Source organism: Bombina bombina, chromosome 8 (genome assembly GCF_027579735.1).
Source record: "Bombina bombina isolate aBomBom1 chromosome 8, aBomBom1.pri, whole genome shotgun sequence".
NCBI lineage: Eukaryota > Metazoa > Chordata > Amphibia > Anura > Bombinatoridae > Bombina > Bombina bombina.
The window spans coordinates 130,330,351-130,354,620 of NC_069506.1; the positions used below are offsets into that span (position 1 = coordinate 130,330,351).

Consider the following 24,270-nt stretch of genomic DNA (forward strand, 5'->3'; position numbering starts at 1 on the left):
CATTAACCATTTCTTGCGAGATCTTAGGGAGTGTGATTTTATGTCAAAAATTGGTCTTGTTATCAGTGTTGATTTCTTTAGCCGAATATAACTTTTGATAATATTCTAAAAAAACGCTTTTAATTTTGGCTTGGTCAGTAACTCTATCTGTCCCATGGAGTGTTATCTTCTATTTGTGGTGTAGAGTCGTGATCCGAATCCCCCTCTGTCTCCATATCTTTGTTGGATTTGTTAGATTGCGAAGACTTAAAGAAGGAGGACACTGTAGAAGGTTTATTAGCTGGCTTATCTCCCTTCACTACTCTCCTAGAGGCCATTTTATTGTCAAGGGGTATGTACAATCCCTTTGTAGTAGATGTTTAGGACCCACCTGCGAGAGAGCTTAATTAGTATCTTGGTCGGTTGGTCCTTTGCTAGTGGCGATAATTGGAGAGACAGTAGTTAGTGGTTATTGTGGCATCACAATATCTCTAATCTTCCTTGTTGTGGTCACATATTGTGGTGTTGTGGAGTGAGGGAGGGTACCATCATCCCATAGGCTGGGAAAGTTCAGTTTGTTCTGCTTATTGGCTTGCTAGACGGACTTCCCCATGTGGCTCCGCCATGCAGACTACATGCCAGCACTCACATTCGGAGGTGTGGGTTAAGTGGTGTTGTGGAGTCGCCTTTATTTGTGAGTCTGAGATATCCTATAAGCAAAGTTTGTAAACTGTATGGCTCCTGATATGTCCCTCTCACTACCTTTAAGGCCCAATGTTCTGGAAATACCCTTCTCCCCAGGGCAGTTGTCCTCACAGGACGATCACGGGAAAAGGTGTAGGGGATATGACCTGTCGCCCCTAAAGGCTGGCAGGAAAAGGAAGGGGAGAGAGTATTAAGAGCGGTCTTTACTGTAGTGTTTGGGTTGTGTTAAGCTGTATTGCTGGCCCAGACTGTTTTTCTGTTCCCTATGGGAACTATATCACTGCTGTGCGAAGGAGGGACTGAGTATAATGTCCATTCAAACCTCCTCTCCCAGTCTGCTGGTGTGTTTTTAACAGCTATTTCCCAGCCCCACACTCAGTGGTAATCTGCAATGATTTTTGTATGTACCACTCTGTGGGTGCTAAGGTGGATGGGCAATCTCCTTTTGATTGTGGGTCCCTGATAAAGTGCCAACCTGCTTTCTGCTTCACATATAGAATTCCCCTGTTGTCACAATAGGTCAGCCATTTCTTCTACCGTACGTAATGTTTTTATGGCCTAACTTAAAGGTAAATATGGCCCAACACCCTCCTAGGGCAGGGAGCAGTCTTTCTCTATGACCCCTGTGTAGCGGTGAGGTCTGGGGCCACTATTATTGGGTTATATAGCCAGCGCTGCAGATTGTATGTATGGTGCTTTTTACCCTGACGCACTTACAATTGAGGCAAGATGGCGGCGCTTTCCCGGGAGGATCACAAGATAGCGGGTCCCTCTGAGGTATGTCTGTGTCCTCACTTGGTTGTCGAGAGCTCCGGGCACTGCTAGGTCTGTCCTCACACCGGGGGGTTTATCACTGCAGTACAAGTGTGACCCGCTGTTTGTTTGTCCGATAATGGTGTTTGCAGGTGTTATGGCACTTCGCCATCTGTGGTGGCTCCCGGGTAGCTCCCTCGTTTGTTCCGTCTCCTCTTGAGTCTCTCACAGCCCACAGAGATTGATAGTGGGTCCCGGTTAGTGTAAGGGAAGGACTCCCAGTCGCGATTTAAGGTGTAGGCCTCTGTCAGCCACCGCCACTATCCAGCCTGTTGCGGGCATACAACTGTCCGGTCTCCAAAGTTGTGTTGCTCTGGCCCCAGCTGCACTCTTAGGTTATTGTCCCAGTTCTTATGGGCCATTTTTAGTTATTTTATCTAGCATATACACTTTTTTATGTTAACATTTTACGGAGCTTAGCTCTGGCACGTCTGCTCTCACTGATCTCTAGCTCCGCTTCCAATGTGCAGAATTATTTAAAGGGACACTAAAACCAATTTATTTCTTTTGTGATTCAGATAGAGCATGCAATTTTAAGCAACTTTCTAATTTACTTCTTTTATCAATTTTTCTTTCTTGTCTTGCTATCTTTATTTGAAAAAGAATGCATCTAAGCTTTTTTTTTTGTTTAGTACTCTGGACAGCACTTTTTTATTGGTGGATGATTTTATCCACCAATCAGCAAGAACAACCCAGGTTGTTCACCAAAAATGGGCCAGCATCTAAACTTACATTCTTGCATTTCAAATAAAGATACTAAGAGAATGAAGAAAATTTGATATTAGGAGTAAATTAGAAAGTTGCTTAAAATTTCATACTCAGGATCAGGAAAGAAAAATGTTGGGTTCAGTGTCCATTTAACATTATTTGCTAGGTTTACTGCCCCTTTAATTTGATATTTATTAGATCAGGTATGATCAGTCAGTTGATTTGTTAGATCTAACATAATTGCAGTGATATTATATACTACATTAGGGGGGCTGATAGATATTTGTTAGATCAGTTTAGTTTAAAGGGACACTGAACCCAAATTTTTTTCTTTCGTGATTCAGATAGAGCATGAAATTTTGAGCAACTATTATCCTATTATCAAATTTTCTTTGTTTTCTTGCTATCTTTATTTGAAATGCAGGAATGTAAGTTTAGATGCCGGCCCATTTTTGGTGAACAACCTGGGTTGTCCTTGCTGATTGGTGGATAAATTCATCCACCAATAAAAAAAATTGCTGTCCAGAGGTCTGAACCAAAAAAAAAGTTTAGATGCCTTCTTTTTCAAATAAAGATAGCAAGAGAACTAAGAAAAAAATATAATAGGAGTAAATTAGAAAGTTGGATAAAATTGCATGCTCTATCTGAATCACGAAAGGAAAATTCTGGGTTCAGTGTCCCTTTAAGTGTTTAAAGTGTTAGATCTAACTTGCAAAAAGTGGTATTAATAATCATATAATGGGAGCTTCGGTGCGCGATAATTAACCAGCCATTACAAGCATCTTTATTTTTTAATAAAATAACTGCACTAGGCAGTATTTTGGGGGTAAAGTTGGTGGGAGTGGGGTATTAGAAAAAAAGACAGTACTGAAAAGTGCCTTTACATTGCGGTCTATGGGAACTGTTTGATGCCAGTAAATATGTAATTGTATATGCTTATATACATATATATTTATTTGTTATACGTGTATTAATACATATTAATACATAAAAGTATACAGTATGTATATAAGCATATACATATATACAGGTATACCTCACTTTACACGCTTCACTTTACAGTGCTTCGCTAATACAGCGCTTTGTGGGGCTGAAGTTCAACCTCCAAGGATTTTGAAACAGTGCTGTAATCATCATGAGATTGCAAGAAAAGTGACTGGCACCATTTTGTTATGCGCAGTTCACTCTGTTTACAGTATTACAGTGCAATCTGTGTCTCAGTGCTATAGTCTGGCAAATTTCACTACTAATTGAGAACTTCTTGCCTCTTGGATGAAGACTTCTCCCGGCTTTGTTGAGGATGGATTTTGATAGGGCTATTAGATTAGGTGTAATTAGTTTAAATATTTGATCATTTCTTTTTTATTTTGTGTAATTTAGCGTTTTTTTTCTTTCTAATTTAGTTAATTGTATTTAATTAATGTAATTTATTTAATTGTAGTGTAAGGTTAGGTGTTAGTGTAACTCAGGTTAGGTTTTATTTTACAGGTAAATTTGTATTTATTTTAGCTAGGTAGTTAGTAAATAGTTAATAACTATTTACTAACTAGTCTACCTAGTTAAAATAAATACAAACTTGCCTGTGAAATAAAAATAAAACCTAAGATAGGTACAATGTAACTATTAGTTATATTGTAGCTAGCTTAGGGTTTATTTTACAGGTAAGTATTTAGTCTTAAATAGGAATTATTTAGTTAATGATAGTAATTTTTATTTAGATTTCTTTTAATTATATTAAAGTTAGTGGGTGTTAGGGTTAGAGGTTTATAACTTTAGTATAGTGGCGGCGATTTTGGGGGCAGCAGATTAGGGGTTAATAATATTTAACTAGTGTTTGCGATGCGGGAGTACGGCGGAATAGAGGTTAATAATTTATTTTAGTGGCGGCGATGTCCGGAGCGGCAGATTAGGGGTTAATAATTTTATTTTAGTGTTTGCGATGCGGGGGGGTCTCGGTTTAGGGGTTAATAGGTAGTTTATGGGTGTTAGTGTAATTTGTAGCACTTTAGTTATGTTTTATGCTACAGCTTTGTAGCACGAAACCCATAACTACAGACTTTCACTTTACGGTACGGATCTTGACGGTATAGGCTGTACTGCTCACTTTTTTGGCAGACAGGCGAACGCGTAATACCGGCGATGTGGAAGTCCCATTGAAAAAGGACTTTTTGAAAGCTGCGGTAGTTACGTTGCGTTACGGCCAAAAAAGTGTGCGGTACAGATATACCTGCAAGACTCATAATACCAGCGGTAGTGAAAAAGAGCCATAACGCTGCTTTTTCACCTATAACGCAAAACTCGTAATCTAGCCTGTTTGTTAGCAATAGTGTGTCAAAGGTTAGCTGCAAAAGTAAAGCAGACAGGTAGTATCTGATGACACCACATATGCAACTATGCAAAATATTGTTCTATTTCTCCAAGGGGCAAACATCTAGATCTCAGCAAAGTATTCTGCACTAAGTTTTACTACACAATAGTGTTGTACGACAAAGTAACTTATTTAAAACGTAAAATAAGATTTTTGTGTATAAAACAATGAACAACAAACACGTAGAACGCGATTAAATAGCAAATGAGCGTTAATTTGTGTTTATATAACCGGAAATAAAGGTAATCCGCGCACAAATATCAACCCGTAACTGTAATGCACTAATACACAATAGAATAGATCAGATGGAAACATTCTAAGCTAGCTTCGGTCCCTTATAAGAAAATGCTTTTTTTTTTTTTTTTTTTTTTTTTTTTAACCCAACTTTATTTATAACAGTGTAGACCACAATTGTCACAGCTTTGCGTCCCATTGGAGCATGCGCGGAAGAGTTCAGTACGTAGGCTTGACGGCCTCTGAGGTCGAAGGGAAGGTACGGAGGCTTTAGGCCTAGGATTAAAATGGGGGAAACATAAGGAAACACAGTTACACACTATAATAATAAAAGTAATTGCACACAACTGGTAAGTGGGTTAACCAGCAGCGTACATGATTTGGTACACAGCAGGATGTGACAATGAACCATTTTGCTCCCAGGACGTCCGGCAGATGATGTGCAGGGCTCATTTAGCAGCAAATGGGTTTAACTGTGGTAATTGTGGTTTTGCCTTTATCTTGCTATGTGTAGCTGTAAGCAGGATCGTTCCGGTAACGGTGTTTGTGTGTGTAGTTTACTTCTGAAGCATTAGTTGTCGGTATCCCGTGAAAGTAAAGTGTGTGATCTAATGTTGTGACAGGATGAGCGACATCATACACTAGCTTTACGATATCTGTGGCGTGTGCTTCATATGAAGGCATGTTTGTCACAAGCAGTACAACATTGATTGTCTTTAAATAATACCTAAACAAAAAGCAGGGGAGGCTGTATTACTATTTTTCCAGTGTGTGTAGGTTTCTTCACTCTTTTTGCCCAATTCTTGCTAAGGAGTTTGCCAGCAACCACATAGAGAATTGATTTGATGCAAATTAGTTTTGGCATGACGAACCTTATTTGTTTTAGCAATTCACACAATATATAATACGCCTGCCAGAGATGAAATAAATGCAAGCTTATATTGTTCCCTGCAACAGTGTACATGGCTGGGAAAGTGTTACACAGGTCTGTTATATATGCTACTTTGCATGATTTTGAATAGGGCTGAGGTGCGTATATATATGTGTGTACCATAGCTTAGGAGCGAAGTGGATATTTGTTGTAGACAGATGCTATAGGACAGTGCATACGAAATCCCTGGGCTTCTCAATCCTTTATGGCTTATTCTTCATATACTATCATTGGCTTCCAAGTTTATATAACATTTCCCTAAATTTGTTATTCCCCACAATTGTAATTAGAGATATAGTGCAATAAAGAGACATTCTAGTTTAATGATAAATTACTCTAAATACTTAAAGGGACAGTATACACCAATTTTAATTTAACTGCATGTAATAGACACTACTATAAAGAATGATATACACAGATGCTGATCTAAAAATCAAGTATAAAACCGTTTAAAAACTCTTAGAAGCTCCCAGTTTAGCACTGTTAAAAAAGTTAGCTGGAACACCCACTGCAAGTGGTGCTATAGCAAAAAATAAAGCAGACACCCCCTTTCTCTGCATATGAAGAGACTCTTTACACAAACAGGAGCAAGCTGGAGTAGGTATACACCAGGATTCTCTTAAAACTTTGGGGCTTGGTTAGGAGTCTGAAAATAAGCACAATGTTATTTAAAAATAAGCAAAACTATACTAAAAAAAAAAAAAAGCTGTATAGGCTATATAAATGGATCATCTACAAACATTTATGCAAAGAAAAATCTAGTGTATAATGTTCCTTTAAAGTAAGGGTTGCTTACCTATAGCACAGGTGCCTAAATTTGCTGGCACTGCTTTTCTGGGTCACCAACAAACCACTTGGTTTCATTTGCTGCAATTGTAGTACTTAAAGGGACAGATCAAAATTGAAATGTGCATTATTATTATTATTCTTTATTTATAAAGCGCCTACAGATTCCGCAGCGCTGCCCATGGGTACAAGGATAAAAGTACAATGGAGAAACAATACAATAAAAGACAAAATTTTACAGACAGAAACGGGGAATTGAGGGCCCTATTCCCGTGGGAACTTACAATCTAGATGGGTAGGAGGATGGGAAACAGGAGGTGGGGACTGCAAAGGTGGGAGATGAGGGCAACTGTTAGGTTAGTGAAGTTCATTTGTTAATCAGTCGGGTGATAGGCTTCCCTGAACAAAAAGGTCTTTAGGGAACGTTTAAAGGAGAGGTTAGGAGCAAGTCTGACAGCTCGAGGAAGTGTGTTCCAGAGGGTTGGTGCCGGACGAGAGAAGTCATGTAGTCTATCATGAAAGGAGGTGATGGTAGAGGACGCAAGGAGCAGGTCATTGTTGGATCTTAGGGGGCGGGCTGGAGTATATTTGTTGATGAGTGAGGACAGGTAGGTTGGGGCAGCATTGGTGAGGGCTTTGTAGGTCAGGGTGAGAATTTTGTATTTAATTCTGCTGTGAATGGGGAGCCAGTGAAGGGGCTCACATTGAGGTGCAGCAGAAACGGAGTGTCGAGAGTGGTGTATTAGCATGGCGGATGGATTAAAGGGGAGAGAGGGAGGCCAGTTATTAAGTTATTGCAGTAGTCAAGTCGGGAAATTACCAGGGAGTGGATAAGTAGTTTCGTCACTCAGAAACAAACGCATTGTGGAGATATTGCGCAGGTGGTTGCTGCAGGATGAAGAGAGCAGTTTAATGTGGGGAATGAAGGACAGATTTGAGTCAAGTGTGACTCCGAGGCAGCGAACTTGGGGTGATGGGGAGGTAGTAGTGCCGCCAACAGAGATGGAAAAATTAGAAACTGTAGTAGAGTTTGAGGGGGGGATTTGAAGTAGTTCGGGCATGTTTATTTTTAGGTGGTGAGAGGCCATCCAGGAGAAAATGCAAGATAAGCAGTCGCTGATGTGAGAATTGACAGAAGGTTAGAGTGCAAGGGTGGAAAGGTAGATCTGGGTATCATCAGCATAGAGGTGGTAGTTGAAGCCATAGCTGTTGATAAGTTTACCCAGTAAAGAAGTGTAAATAGAGAAGAGTAGAGGACCCAGGACAGAGCCTTAATGTGCATGGGTACATTTTGATTTTTAGATAAGCATTTTTGCAATATACTTCAGTTGGGGGGGGTTGTATTTTGTTCCTGTGAAGATTTAATTTGTGTCATACAAGCCACAACTGACTCTCTGTGAAGGAGTGGTGTATGAATACTGGGGCACGGACCCCACTGACTCTACAAAGAGTGGTGTATGAACATTGGGGCACCGGGCCATACAGCATATGTGTGTATGCTTCTGAAAAACCGTGGTAACTTTTACTAGTTCTATTTTTCCTTATGGAAATATATTGCTAAAATGTTTTTAGCTTTCAACTGAAAACTCAATTTTAGCGGTACTCTTATAAGCAGTGTGCCCACTTTCTCCTAGTGGAAACAGCCACTTACTTGATCACTCAGCAGTATTAATCACACAAGCCACTGCTGATTGGCTCAGCATCAGTTTCTGCTTGGGACCAGCAGCTTTCTGAGGATTTGTAGTGATAAATTGACATGCTTGAACAAATAAGAGCGTCATTATTTTTTTTTTTTTTGCTATAATGGGACTTAAACACTGTTGTTGCCTGCAGTCTTCGCTGTAGTTTGATTAAAGAAAGACTGAAGTAAAGTGCAAAATGTCTTTTATTTAAAGTGGCACAAAATAAAGTGAAAGTCTGGTATATGTGGCTTGTAATTCCATGCCTTTTTATTAAAGGGACATGAAACCCCAAATTTTTGTTTCATGATTCAGATACAGCATGGAATTATAAACCGCTTTCTAATTTATTTTTATTTTTGTTCACTCGGGAATCATTTGTTGAAAAGCAGGGACATAAGCTCAGGTGTGTTCATGTGTCTGGAGCACTTGGCAGCAGTTGTGCAAGAATTGTATACATTATCAAGCGCACTATTTCCTACTAAGCAGTGCTCCAGATACCTACATAGGTAACTCTTCAACCATAGAAACAAAGCACATTTGGTAATAGAAGTAAATTGGAAACTTTTTAAAAATTGTATGCTCCGTCTGGATCACAAAAGAAAATGTCTGAGTTTCATATCCTTTTAGGAGATAGCACACTAGTTCATAGCATTAAAAAAGTTGTATGATTTTAAACTGGATAATCTCCCAGCTGCTACTATAGTTGTGTGCAATATAACATAAAGCAGTTATTGGCACAGTATATTTTATTTAATTTAGAATAAAGATGTTAGAAATGATTAAGCATTTAAACTAACAACATAAGTTCTCAATGGTCAGACTTTATTAGTAAGGAAATAGTAACTATGTGTTTATACCAGGGCTCTACAAACCTGTTTAAAATGTAGGAGCCAGTAAGAATATTTAGGAGCCAGGCACACTTTTAGGAGCCAAAGAGTGCCATTTGTATATAGATATATGGAGAATAACCCAAAAACCTAGGAGCCAGGGGTACAATTCTAGGAGCCAGTGGCTCTCAGGCTCCTGGGTTTGTCGAGCCCTGGTTTATACAGAGCACTAACATCAGGTAAAGGCACAATGTAATATTTATTTTTTCTGTTTTGTTCCAGTGCCCCTGTTCTGGTCTACTGAAAACGGCTTCAGAAATTAATATATTACAATTTATAAGGGATGGAGCTCCCAAACTACAGCAGACAGGTCTTACAGCAGTTGCACACATTGTGCAAGGAGCAACATTTTTGTGACTGTACTATTTTCATAGGTTCATTGCAGTTTCGAGCACACAAGCTTGTGTTGGCAGCTGCAAGTTTACTTTTCAAATCTTTACTTGAAAATACAGAGGCTATATCTATTGATGCTTCTGTCGTAACTCCAGAGGAGTTTTCCCTTCTTCTGGAAATGATGTATTCAGGAAAGCTGCCACCTGGAAAACACAATTTAACTAAAATTATTTCTGTGGCAGACAGCTTGCAAATGTTTGATGTGGCTGTCAGCTGTAAAAATCTTTTGACTGAACTAATGAATCACTCTACTGCGAGTCAGAAATTAAAAGATGCTGCAGTTCAGCCTGTACCCCCAAATAAAACCGAAATTATTAAAAAACATGACATTGTAAATCCCAGAAATGAGATATCAAATGAAACTACAGCTACTGAAAAATTGGTGTCTCCCATCAAAACGGTACCACCTGTTGATTCGACCAATGATGGATCAGTATCGAATGCAAGCGGGGAAGCCCACCCTGTTGCCAAACCGCTGGAAAGTGCTGTAAACTTGCTATCTACAAAAAGTGTTTTACCTGACTCTACTGCAGAAAACCTTAATATGTTGGAAAATTCTGAAAGTACAGTGGATTTAAAAGATCTGAAGACGATGGTTTCACCTCCCGATACAGAAACGCACGGTGATCTTGCAAAATTAGATACAGTTGATAACACTGAAGCAACTGAGAAAGTAGCCAGTCCTCTTAAAACTGCAACAGAAGAAAGCGTTCAGGCAATACAGGAAGATAGTTCTCAGGAAGAGGTAGAACAAGAGGCTGAAGTGTCAGAGGATACTTGTGTAACACCTACACCGTGCACCTTTCCACAGCCTGAAGCATTTGGTGACAAAGAGGAGAACGCTGAGCCGGCTTCGAAGAAAAGAAGACTTGAAGAATACGGTAAGTAATATGATTTTTATTATTGTTTCAAATTAAAATCAGTGCTGTTTAAGGGGACACAACTGTTATTAGAAAATGTTGTAAAGCTTTAAAACATTTTCTAATGGCACTATTGCTTGCTCATAATTCTGTGTTAAACCCGTGGAAGAGTTAAACACATAAATAAAGTCCGCTTCTAACCAGCAATGCACCACAGGTCCAGAGTTGAAAATACAGAGCCAATCAGGATCAACATATGTAAGAAGATACCAATTACTGTCTGTGTTCATATCAGCTTTGGCAGTGTATTGCAGAATCAGAGATTTTAACTATGTGTTTAACTCTACTTGCGGGGGTTAAACACAGTTTTCTGCACGTAGCAGTGCTGTAAGAAAATGTTCTAATGCACTGCAGCATTTTAATTACTGATTTATGTCAAGTTAATGCAGGAATTGACAGATCCTTTGAGCAAAAGAGAAAATAATGTCTACAAGTTTTCTTTTTCCGAATTATTAGGATTATTCTGTGTTAAAAAAATACAAATTGCTGGATGGTTCCTCAGTGTTCCTTTAAAGTAAAAATTTCAACCCCTGGAATAAGTAAACCAGAAATTATTTGAAACGTTTCTGAATGTTTGCAAATAATGGATAAGGTTAAATATTTCTGATCCACTGTATTGTTTCTATTGTGCAAACAAGAAAACTGTTTCATAACACCATCTTATCCAGCATAATTAGCATCAAAATATATTTAAAATAACATAGATTTTAGTCCAATGCTTAAAGGGACATGAAACCCAAAAATGTTCTTTCATGATTTAGGTAGAACCATACAATTTTAAACAACTTTCCAGTTTATTTCTATTGTCAAATTTGCTTCATTCTTTTGATATGCTTTGTTAAAGGAGCAGCAATGCACTACTGGTTTCTAACTGAACACATAGTTGAGCTAATGACAATCGGTGTATATAAATGCAGCCACCAATCAGCAGATAGATCCTAGGTTCTCTGCTGCTCCTGAGCTTTCCTTGATAAACCTTTTGGCAAAAGATAACAAGTGAAGGAAGCAAATAAAATAATAGAAGTAAGTTGGAAAGTTGTTTAAAATTGTATGTTCTACCTAAATCATGAAAGAAAATGTTTGGGTTTCATGTCCCTTTAACCCTTTGAGTGCTAAGCACTTTCCCACCTGGGTGCTAAGGTGATCTAAGGTTTGTTTTATTATTTATTTAAATTTTTTTTTTTTTTTTTTTACAGATCCCCAAGACTTAAACCATTGGAAAGGTTAGGCGATTACCTTTCCAACGGTGGGTCTTGGGGGTCTGTAACTGCTTAGATTCCTGAGTTACAGGCTTCTAAGCAGCATACCTCCTTTCCCTATTCTTGTCATTGCCTTTCACTATACAGGCCTGATCACCGGGGTAGGAGCGAGTGGGAGCCCCCAGATCTCCCTCAAGGTGGGAGAGTGCTAGTGACGGCTCTGAGTGAGAAACTCTGCGACGGCTCAGAGCCGTCGATAGCACTGACAGGGTTAAGGGACATGAAACCCAATATGTTTCTTTCATAATTCAGATGGAACATACAATTTTAAACAACTTTCCAATTTACTTCTATCATCTAATTTTCCTCATTCTCTTAGTATCCTTTGTTGAAGGAGAGACAATGCACTACTGTGAGCTAGCTGAATGCATTGTGTAAGTCAATAGCATGTCATGTGTAGTCACTAATCAGCAGCTCCTGAGCCTACCTAGGTATCTCTTTCAACAAAGAATACCAATAGAACAAAACAAATTGGATAATAGAAGTAAATTGAAAAGTTGTTTAAAATCACATGCTCTATCTGAATCATGAAAAAAATAATAGAGTTTTATGCCCATTAAGTTGTTTAAGAAATCCCATAGACAACAATTTCTCAATTAGTTTATGTGCTGGGCAAAGCAGGTGAAATACGAAAAAGTGATGGCACTACTAAAGATAATCAATGGAGAAGGGCTTATAATAATATTCATTTGGCCTTATACTGTTTGAAGAAAGCCCATAGGTGCTGTGTATGGACAGAAACTGAAATACTTAATTGTTGTAAATAAGAATACACTTATAGCACTCTATTCTCCTAAATTATTGTAATGGTGTAGGAGTTTAATCATAAACCGTTAAATAAAACTTTATTAGAATTTATTAAAAATGGGTACTTAAAATCACTTGCAGATATAAGATGTGTACAGTGCTCAAAAGAGCTTTATGTCTGATAGGCACATTGCATAAATGAATTCGTCAATTTGACCGAGACTGGGGGGCTCTTGTACAGATATCCCTCATTCAGTCATTGTGAAGTGTCATAAACAATACTCTGACTTAGTATGTTCACTAAAAGCTAAATAATCTCAAATTGATCCCTAATACAATACAAGGGAGTAATTAGGAAACCGGTCTTATTTATTATATCAATGATAGATATAGTTATGAAGTAATTTGTGCGATAATGTTACAGATATGAGCACATTGATAAAGCAATTTGTTCCTCTATATACATTACTGTGAATCACATAGTGTGTGTAACAGTCAATGTATCATCATGGTTTGTATAGAAACTCTATGAATTTATGATTGAATTATATATATATATATATATATATATATATATATATATATATATATATATATATATATATATATATATATATATATATATATGGGTAGTATTGTATAACTAATGATAGAAAAGGAACAGAAAACTGAATCACTTCATAACGATCCCTTGTTGGGATTATTAGAGGTAAAATTATTAGATTAATTCACTGTAGTATTGCACAAATCTATTACAACCTATCTAAGAGGAAACTCTAATAGTTATTGGTAGCAGTAACCATTTTGGAGTGGTGAGCGTTAATGAATGTGTAAACTTGTACATATATATTTGGTGAAATCACCGTAAAAGGCTAAATATCCAAGTGATCATTAAACACTCTCCCACTAATAGTTATCGATCTTCACTGTTGTGGGGCTATATACTAATATGCTATCCCAATTATAACATGCATTAATAGTATACAAAACCTGTTGAAACCAAGTATAAATATGCGTTAGTAGTTACTGCATATCTAGGTATCAAGCAGGAGTTATAGTGCTTAGCTTAAAATACCCCATCAAATATGAAGATCCTCTGATGTATCTAGGTTTGATTGTATGTGAAAATTACTGCAACCTAAGCGGACCAAGTATCTCCTGAGAGTATAGTTGTGAATATCAGTTATACAACCTAAATACACGGCACTAATGAAACTAACCGTTTCTGTCCGTTAGTTGTATCTTGAATGTATTGCTTACTAACAAAGTCTGAGTATATACAAGTGTCAGCTGAGACATCAATAATTATAGGACTTCTACTGCATTTAGAACATTAAAATTGGAGGGTCCCAAGAGCCCTTTCCTCTAACATGTTTCGCCGACAACTCCGGCTTTTTCAAAGGCCCTAACATTATCGAAAAAAATTACTTCATAACTATATCTATCATTGATATAATAAATAAGACCGGTTTCCTAATTACTCCCTTGTATTGTATTAGGGATCCATTTGAGATTATTTAGTTTTTAGTGAACATACAAAGTCAGAGTATTGTTTATGACACTTCACAATGACTGAATGAGGGATATCTGTACAAGAGCCCCCCAGTCTCGGTCAAATTGACAAATTAATTTATACAATGTGCCTATCAGACATCAAGCTCTTCTGGGCAAAGCAGGGTCAAAGGAGTGATTTTAGAAGCTTGTGATCTTGCAGAACTATACACTGATTTGTATTGGTGGGACTGAACTGTCCCCCTTATTCGTACAAACAATATCTGTAACTCCTAAAGGACCCCTAAATACAGTAGAATGGAATAATAAACATAAACAATAATAAGACAATGCAATCACACTTTTAAATTTGAAATAAGCAGAAGAATATTTTCTGGCAAATTTCAAAGTTAATCTAATTTTCCCTCCCCCTGTATCATGTGACAGCCATCAGCCAATCACATAATGCATATATACACACACTCTCTCACACACACACACACACACACACACTGTGCACTTTTGCACATGCTCAGTAGGCTGCTAACAAACGATTATTTAAAAGTTTCATGTACTACTTACAAGCTTATAGATGTGGAACCCTTTGCAAGATGCTTGTTTGGTATGTAACAATAAGTAATAAAGAATAAGTACCGGGTCTAGATTGTCCCTTTAAAGGATACCATACACAGCCAGATAGTCAAGTTTATGTAACAGCAAAAGTAACATATTTAAAGGGACATTCTAGTGCAAACATGGCATGCTCTTATTTGTAAGACCATGTAATGTCTTGCATTACTGACTCTAGATAACTGTGCGTAAGCCACCAGTCATGTTAAACACATAGGTAAAGTATTGTAGGAGCTGCAGTGCTTTCTTATTTTTTAGTTGAACTTTACCTATGAGCTCATCCCTTTGTGGGGGTAAATAGTTATCTAGGATTATTAAACCCAAAATTCAATGCTCTAACAAATTATGTATGTTTTTTTTTTTGCATTATAATGTTGCTTTGTGGAAAGAATACAGGTAGAAAATCCTTTATCCAAACAGTTTGAGACCGAAAAGGATTGTTTTGTTTTTTTTGGAATAGTTTGGATTTTGGAATATTTGCATCTTTAAAACGGGACAGTTTGTAGATGGGATTTCGGAATAAGTTTGGACTTTAGTATTCCAGATTTGGGGATTTGTGCCTGTATAATATTAAAAATAATTGCCTGGACTCCTAAAATGTATCTTGTCTCTTCTCTACGTATTCATACTATTCCGTCTGAATGCGGAAGAATATGGCCCCTTCGTGATGTTCGGCTATTTTCGGAGCAAAGTTTATGCTTGTGAAACAGCAACACGCTAAAATCTGTGCAAATCCAGATTTTCCTGGGGTGCTGTTTTACAAGTATAAATGTGGCTCTAAAAATAGCGGAACAGCACGATGGGCCGCCACCTTCCGTATTCGGAGGTTTCGTATTCGTACTGCTACCATCCCTGACCTTTTTTAAATATATTGAATTGTTATACAGTCATACAATATCCTCTGCTAATTGTAATCAGTTACTTGTTGCTTTTCCATTGTTTGTAAAATATAGCACAGTCACTTATTAAATATCTGCTTTGAGATGCTTTGATTATATTTTCCTTTTTCATGTGTAGAAACTAAAAGTAATTCCAGTGAGTTGGATTTTCTTATCCGTTATGAAAGTATCTTCAGTGAAGCCCTTTCAGATCCTCAGAGTGTGTTAGAAAATCTTGAAAAATGCAGGCAGATCAAAGAAACTGAAAAACAGGTGAGTAATATACAATTCATGTGCCTTTAACAAGGAAACAAGGATGCCTTAAAAAAGTTTTGTCAAAGTTAGGTAGTGGGTGTTTCATGTCTTTTTTTTTTTTTTTTTTTTTTTTTCTCATGTGCAGGGTTTCCTATCTAGATATAGATATAGATATAGATATATATATATATATATATATATATATATATATATATATATATATATATATATATATATATATATATATAAACAAGAAGCACTCCAGAAGTCTTTCAATAATTTCACCTTTAATTAGTGAACGTTTTCGGGCAATAAACTGCCCGTCCTCAAACTTACAAGGTTTACAGAAAACTTACCACCCAGCTGTGTTATAAACCGCCACCAGAGAAAAGTGCGCCACGCTCTCCGCGGTAGATGCGCCGCCCCTACCGAGTGACGTCATCGCCCGCGGCAACGTGTGGAGACTGAATAAAGAAAAACAACAAAGAAACAGCATAATTATACAAGCACCAAACAAGCGCTAAGCATACAAAAGTAAGAACATAGGCAATATTGACAAAAATGGGAATATGTATTATATCGCTATATAGTAGTACACATACGGTTGCCATAGCAACCAGGTAACAGACGCCATATATGGCAAGTCAGCAAATAGCGAACAAAAAAACAAGCCAAATAGCACCAAATATCAAACCGTGTGACTCCAGAGAACAGAACATGGCAACAGAAATTAGGTACAACCACAGGGGCCAAAACTGAAATGTGGAGTCACACAATAGGATAAACAAAAGGCCAACAAACTAGAAATATTACAGATATCAAGGATACTCAAATGGAACATGTCTCTCATAAAATTGTGTACAGTAATTAGAATGACCATGGACTCCCAAAAAGGTATGCATGACCCCTATGTTCCAAAGCAAATGACAGCTAATGGAACGGGATCATAGGAACACCTGCCAATCTAGCTGTGTATTAAGCCCATAAGGCACGAGAGTGTTCAATTCAAATGTCCATTTTGCTTCTTTTTGGAGAAGCAGTCGGTTCCTATCACCTCCTCTTGACAACGGTGGCACATGGTCTATGATCGTGTACTTAAGGTCCATAACACTGTGTTTGTATTCCAAAAAGTGTCTGGCCACCGGTTGTTCTGATGTGCCGTTTTAATAGCAGATCGGTGATTTGCCATACGTGTACGCAGGTCATCGCTGGTCTTTCCTACATAATTCAGCCCGCAAATGCAGTGTAATAAGTATATTATATGTGTAGTAGTACACGTAAGGCGGAATTTGTGTTTATAAACTTTACGTTTGTGTGGATGAGTAAAGCTAGGACCAGTAATAAGACCCCCACATGTTGTGCAGCCAAGACATCGGAAGACCCCTGGTTTTTTAACATCCAACCATGTTGAAGTTCTATAACTACGTATCGGATCGGTTTTAATTAGGAGTTATCCTGTCAAACTACTGAATGAACAGCGGGATCAGGTCTGCAAGGCCAGGGATTTGGCACCCAAAAAGGAGGATAAAAGGATGACATTTATCACAACTTTTACAGGTGACAAGGGCCCCTTAAAGGACATTCTTAACAAGCATTGGGAGATCATTAACACGGACAGATCGTTACCCTTACATAAAGCTGAACCACCAAGGGTGGGCTACAAGAGGTCCAGGTCACTGCGGGACTTATTAATTAAAACCGATCCGATACGTAGTTATAGAACTTCAACATGGTTGGATGTTAAAAAACCAGGGGTCTTCCGATGTCTTGGCTGCACAACATGTGGGGGTCTTATTACTGGTCCTAGCTTTACTCATCCACACAAACGTAAAGTTTATAAACACAAATTCCGCCTTACGTGTACTACTACACATATAATATACTTATTACACTGCATTTGCGGGCTGAATTATGTAGGAAAGACCAGCGATGACCTGCGTACACGTATGGCAAATCACCGATCTGCTATTAAAACGGCACTTAATAAAGGCACATCAGAACAACCGGTGGCCAGACACCTTTTGGAATACAAACACGGTGTTATGGACCTTAAGTACACGATCATAGACCATGTGCCACCGTTGTCAAGAGGAGGTGATAGGAACCGACTGCTTCTCCAAAAAGAAGCAAAATGGACATTTGAATTGAACACTCTCGTGCCTTATGGGCTTAATACACAGCTAGATTGGCAGGTGTTCCTATGATCCCGTTCCATTAGCTGTCATTTGCTTTGGAACATAGGGGTCATGCATACCTTTTTGGGAGTCCATGGTCATTCTAATTACTGTACACAATTTTATGAGAGACATGTTCCATTTGAGTATCCTTGATATCTGTAATATTTCTAGTTTGTTGGCCTTTTGTTTATCCTATCGTGTGACTCCACATTTCAGTTTTGGCCCCTGTGGTTGTACCTAATTTCTGTTGCCATGTTCTGTTCTCTGGAGTCACAAGGTTTGATATTTGGTGCTATTTGGCTTGTTTTTTTGTTCGCTATTTGCTGACTTGCCATATATGGCGTCTGTTACCTGGTTGCTATGGCAACCGTATGTGTACTACTATATAGCGATATAATAAATATTCCCATTTTTGTCTCTATTGCCTATGTTCTTACTTTTGTATGCTTAGCGCTTGTTTGGTGCTTGTATAATTATGCTGTTTCTTTGTTGTTTTTCTTTATTCAGTCTCCACACGTTGCCGCGGGCGATGACGTCACTCGGCAGGGGCGGCGCATCTACCGCGGAGAGCGTGGCGCACTTTTCTCTGGTGGCGGTTTATAACACAGCTGGGTGGTAAGTTTTCTGTAAACCTTGTAAGTTTGAGGACGGCAGTTTATTGCCCGAAAACGTTCACTAATTAAAGGTGAAATTATTGAAAGACTTCTGGAGTGCTTCTTTTTTTCTGGTTATGTTTAGGTCTTGACTAGCACCCGAAGCCATTGTTATTCAGGATCTGGAGTGCACTTTGCGTGTGTGTGTGTATGTATGTATGTATATATATATATATATATATATATATATATATATATATATATATATATATATATATATATATATATATATATATATATATATATATATATATATATATATATATATATATATATATATATATATATATATATATATATATATATATATACATACATACATACATACATACATACATACATACATACATACATACATACATACATACATACATACATACATACATACATACATACATACATACATACATACATACATACATACATACAAGGGAACTGCACTCTCATACCGGACCGGGTACACATCCCATGACCCTGCAACATGCTCAGCCCTGGGTGCCCTTGTTTTCAGTTTGTTTGGATTTGAAAGCTTGCATTGTGTGGCTGTTTTAGGGTCTCAGGTATTGGAGAGGACCTTGACGTGGTACCTGAGCTTGTCCCATTTGGCCAGATGCGGTGACTAACCTTTCCATTTTTGCTTTTAAATCTTAGCTGAGAGCTTGTAAGTGAGTGCTGGGTTTTCTCTGTGTGTTGTATTAATTTGTTTTGTAATTTTCCCTATGGTTCTTGCACCCAGACCTGTCTGGGGTTAACTGCTTGTGGCTCTGGGGACAGCACAGCTTCCTGTGAGTGCCAGTGGCACCCAGGGCTGAGCATGTTGCAGGGTCATAGGATGTGTACCCGGTCCGGTATGAGAGTGCAGTTCCCTTCCGTGTTTTGTATATATATATATGTATGTATGTATGTATGTATATATATATATATATATATATATTTTGTGTGTGAGCTTTTCAGTTCCTGTTATAAATGGAAGTGCAGAACACTGTTATATTCCACAGTCATTGGGTGCACACTCTAGTGACCTATTTATACCTGTCCCTAATTGGCTACAGCAGAGAAGGTAACCTAAGTTACAACATGGCAGCTCCCATTGTTTTATTGACACTAAAACTTTACATTTATTTTCTCAATATTTAAACACCTAATGAAACTTTAAAAAATACATCTACATGTTATTCTCAGACTAATCTTTTCTATGAAAGCATCATTCTATCTAGCATTTGTATAGTGTTTAATATCCCTTTTAAAGTGAAACTAGGGATACCCCTTAAAAAAAAAGCGTTAAAAAGGTTCAAGTTGCACATTACGTTTTTATAGTTTTACCTCATTGTAAAATGCCACTATCTTTCAAGAATCAATTACTAGCATTTTATTGCTGCACAGTGGTGGTGTGTTTTTTTTTTTTTTTTTTAAACTTTGCATAATTAAACATTTTATGCAAAATAAGATGTAAAATGAAACTGATCTAATGCTATCTAATATTAAAGAGGAGGAAAAGTAAAAGTTAAACATTCACGATTCAGATAGACCGTGCAATTTTAAAACAACTTTTCCAGTTACCCCTTTTATCTAATTTGCTTTGTTCTCTTGATATTCAATGTTTTAAAGTATACCCAGCTAGGCTCAGGAACTGCTGATTGGTGACTGCACATAATACATGTTATTGGCTCCCCAGATGTGTTCAGCTGACTCTCTCAGTAGTGCATTTTCTCCTTCAACAAAGGATACCAAGAGAATGAAGCAAATCTGATAATTGAAGTAAATTATAGAACTTTGGTACTGTATACTCTCTGGATCCTGAAAGAATATAATTGGGTTTCATGTCCCTTTTTAAAGGCTCATTTATATTTAAATACCTTCATGTTTTGTATCATAACATAGGCTATTTATTGGCATTTCTTGAAAATCTGTAATTATTGTGTATTGTCCTCTGTGTTGTATAGATGCATAAACAAGGTTAATCTGCATCGAATGTTATTTTATTTTTTAATTTGTTCAGGATATTCAGGATTTCCTATTAAGTTATTCAAAAACCTGTTCCCATTTGATTTCTCTTTTCTTCCTTGTAGGCAGTAATGGAGTGTTGTCAAGCTGAAGAGGGGAGCTCAACATTCACCAAACTTTTAGAAAAGGTTAAAGATGGACAGAGCATTGTAGTGGAGACCGTTCTGGCTTTGCTTAAGTTGTGCAGGCACTCCAATCCTAATGTAAATAAAGTATTGCTTGAAAAGGAACCTCCAGATGAACCAGGTAATGTTCCTCAAAAAAACAATTAGAATGTGAAAAGGAATAGATGGTGGGTACAGTTTTCAACCCTACTCCAAAATATTTCTTTCCACAATTTTATTCCAATTACTAGTGGGAATTCAACTCCTGGCCAGCAGGAGGCAGCAAAGAGCACCCCAGCAGAGCTGTTAAAGGGACAGTAAACCTTAAAAATGTTATATAATTCTGCACATAGTGCAGAATTATATAACATTATAGTAGCCAAACATTAAAAAACATAATTGTACCCTATTAATTTAAAAAAACAAACGCTGTTTCACAGACCCACTCTCTGCTGAGCGGAGCGGGTCTGTGAAACAGCGTTTGTTTTTTTAAATTAATAGGGTACAATTATGTTTTTTAATGTTTGGCTACTATGTTATATAATTCTGCACTATGTGCAGAATTATATAACATTATTTTTAAGGTTTACTGTCCCTTTAAGTGTCACTTCCCTTACCCATAACCCCCAGTCATTCTTTGCTTCTAACATCGGGATGATGTGCGAAGATGGTGTCTGAAGATAATTTAATCCTTTAATGGGTACTTTTCCCTGCAAGCAAGGTTTGGGGCTATGCTGTGTCCATCTTTATAGTAAGAGTAATTGTGGCCTTTAGCAGTTGGTAGACGGCGGGGTAGTCCTTGCTTATCTTCCAACATTTATTATACCCCTACATGGAAAACCAGGGTTGGTTACTCTGTTTTTCTTTTTCTCCAGGTTCCTGTCTGAGGCCATCTGGATCTTTCATACCTGGGATACATTTCCTGCCCTGAAGCTCCAAGGTTCCTGTCAGGATGAGGATTTTTCTGGCAGACCACGGGCTACTGAGAAAGCTGCTAGACTGGTGAGTCCCTGGATTCCCTTACCCCTCAATAGCTTGTGGTCTAAGTAAGGGGGGCTTAATAGCTCAAGATGGGGGACTTTTGCCTTTTTAATTTATCTGTGAGGGCAGATTCTAATGGAGTACCCTTGTGGCATTTATTATTATGAAGCAGTTAGTATACAGCTTCTTAATGCCAGTAGGTTTCCTATGTCAGCGACAGCACCTCTGTTTACAGGAAGAGGTCATTGCACACTGTTTTCCGTGAGTGCAATTGAAATTAAGAAAACGAATGCTGCATTTAACGGACCTCTGAGCACTCATTATGGGATATGTGAGTAACAGAGTTTTTGGCTATGGCTTGAGCTGAATTATGTTTAGGGTTTTTTAAACGTAAGCCCTTATTCAGTTTTACAATTTCCCTTCAAGGGTCTGGCATCGGACTTAATTTCTGTGTGTTTAGCGCAATATGCGCACTTTAAATTTCTACTATGTGGCGGCGCCATTTTAAGTCAGATACAGTTTGCAGTTTGCGGACTGTTAGTGTAACACATGGATTTAATGATGAAATCATTTAAATAAGTGATTTAAATGAAGAGCGTGAAGTGCTGAGCCTGAGTCCGTGATGGCGGTAATAATAAAATCAGTGATGTTTTACAATTTCCCTTCAAGGGTCTGGCATCAGACTTAATTTCTGTGTGTTTAGCGCGATATACGCACTTTAAATTTCCACTATGAGACGGCCCCATTTTAAGGCAGATACAGTTTGCAGACTGTTTGTGTAACACATGGATTTAATGATGAAATAATTTAAATAAGTGATTTAAATGAAGAGCGTAAAGCGCTGAGCCTGAGTCCGTGATGGCGGTAATAATAAAATCAGTGATGTTTTGCACAGTTTTACAATTTATCTGATGTAATTAATCAGATTCAGAGTATTTAATATTTTAATGCAAGGAGGTGAGGGGCTCAATTTTCTTGTGGGTATGACTGGATTTTTTTTTTATTTGTTTAAATAAAACTGGTCTCTCTGTTTTCATAGCGTCCATGGATGTTTGCTGCTATCTAGTGACAATCTTTAGAAACTACTACTTGTGAAACTAGTTTTCTGTATTTTCATCTAGAGGTGGATATGTTTCCTCTTATGATGGCTTATGTGTGACCAATGATGTTTATATAGGTTCTATCTAAGGGTCATTTTCAGATATGATGTTTGCATTATCAAGGTCATTTACAGCTTATAGTAGTTTTTCTACTGCAGATATTTTTCTTCCTTTTATTATGGAAGAAATATTCTGGATATGTTAAGTCTTTGCTGGCTGTACATTCTAAATAGATATTTAGGAATTTTAAGGATATTATCCCTATTCTTTTGCAGTAGACATTTATCGGAGGATTATATAAGCCTGGTCTACGTATTGCCTTATCTCTTGTCTGCTTGACAAATTATTGTATGTGTGGGAACGGATAGTTCCTCTTTCAAAGCTTTAAGCTTAAGACAGATTTTTTTTTCATTTGTGTTTACAATGCCTCACACAAGGCACTTGTTCTTTATCAAACCAGGTGAAGAGAGAAACCTCCTTAACTTGCATTAAGGACCTATTTACTCTGGGAGGGTTGTCCCAGTACAGGTAGCAGAAAAGGGTCAAGGATTCAACTCAATCCTCTTTGTGGCTCCCAAAAAGGGAGGGACTTTTCGACCTATTTTGGACCTCAAGTGTCTCAAAAAATGTTCATGGTTCCATCATCCAAGATGGAGACTATATGCTCCATTCTACCCTTAATTCATGAGGGTCCGTTTATGTCTTCCATAGACCTGAAGGATGCATATCTTCATGTCCTTTTTCACAAGGATCATCACCTATTTCCTGGGGTTTGCCTTTCTAGACAAACTCTTACTATTTGTTGCTCTCCCTTTGGCCTTGTCACGGCTCCTTGGATCTTTACAACGGTTCTAGGGGTCCTTTAGGTGGTGGTCAGATCTCAGGAGATAGCGGTGGCGCCATACTTGGACGATTTTTTGGTTCAGGCGCCTTCTTTTCTCTTAGCAATATTTCATACAGACACTTTGTAATAGCCTTATGATTAGCTTAGCTGCCTAGCAATTAGAAGGCTTGCAATTTGATTCCTGCTGTAGATTCTTTCAACTTGAACGTGTGTTCACAAGCTGTTTAATGGATAAATCTGGAAAAGAGTTCCCTGGTGCCAAACTCCAGAATGTGACTTTTGGGATTGATCATTGACTCTCTGGCCTTGAAGATTTTTCTGACAGAGGTCAAAAAATCCAAAAATATTGGTCTTATTGTCGGTCTCTTTAGTCTTTTCTCTGTCCATCGGTGGCTCAATGTATGGAGGTATATGGTCCAATGGTTAGTTCTATGGACATTATTCCTTTTGCTCGTCTCCATCTGAGACCTCTATAGTTATGCATGCTCAGACTAAGAACAGAGACCTCTCAGATCTTTTGCAGAGGATAATTCTAGATCCTCTATCAGGAGTCTCTCTACCTTTGTGGATTTTGCAGGACCATCTGTCTCAGGGTACATGCTTCCTGAGGCTGTCCTGGGTGATTGTGACTTTGGATGCCAGCCTTTCAGGCTGAGGAGCAGTTTGGGGTACTTTCAAGGCTCAGGGTCTTTGGACTTGAGGAGTCTTCTCTTCCCATAAACACTCTATAGTTGAGAGCAA

The 24,270-nt window shown here is 37.9% G+C and overlaps 1 protein-coding gene across 1 annotated transcript in view; it reads left to right on the forward strand.

Moving 5' to 3' along the window:
- The first annotated feature begins 5,049 nt into the window (after positions 1-5,049).
- The window catches only part of LOC128638551 (zinc finger and BTB domain-containing protein 40), a 78,048-nt gene continuing 58,827 nt past the window's right edge, over positions 5,050-24,270 (forward strand). Inside the window, exons 1-4 of the mRNA XM_053690577.1 lie at positions 5,050-5,157; positions 9,316-10,367; positions 15,551-15,684; positions 20,566-20,746. Coding sequence (XP_053546552.1) covers positions 9,377-10,367; positions 15,551-15,684; positions 20,566-20,746 — 1,306 coding nt within the window. The 5' untranslated portion in view covers positions 5,050-5,157; positions 9,316-9,376. The remainder of the gene's footprint in view (positions 5,158-9,315; positions 10,368-15,550; positions 15,685-20,565; positions 20,747-24,270) is intronic.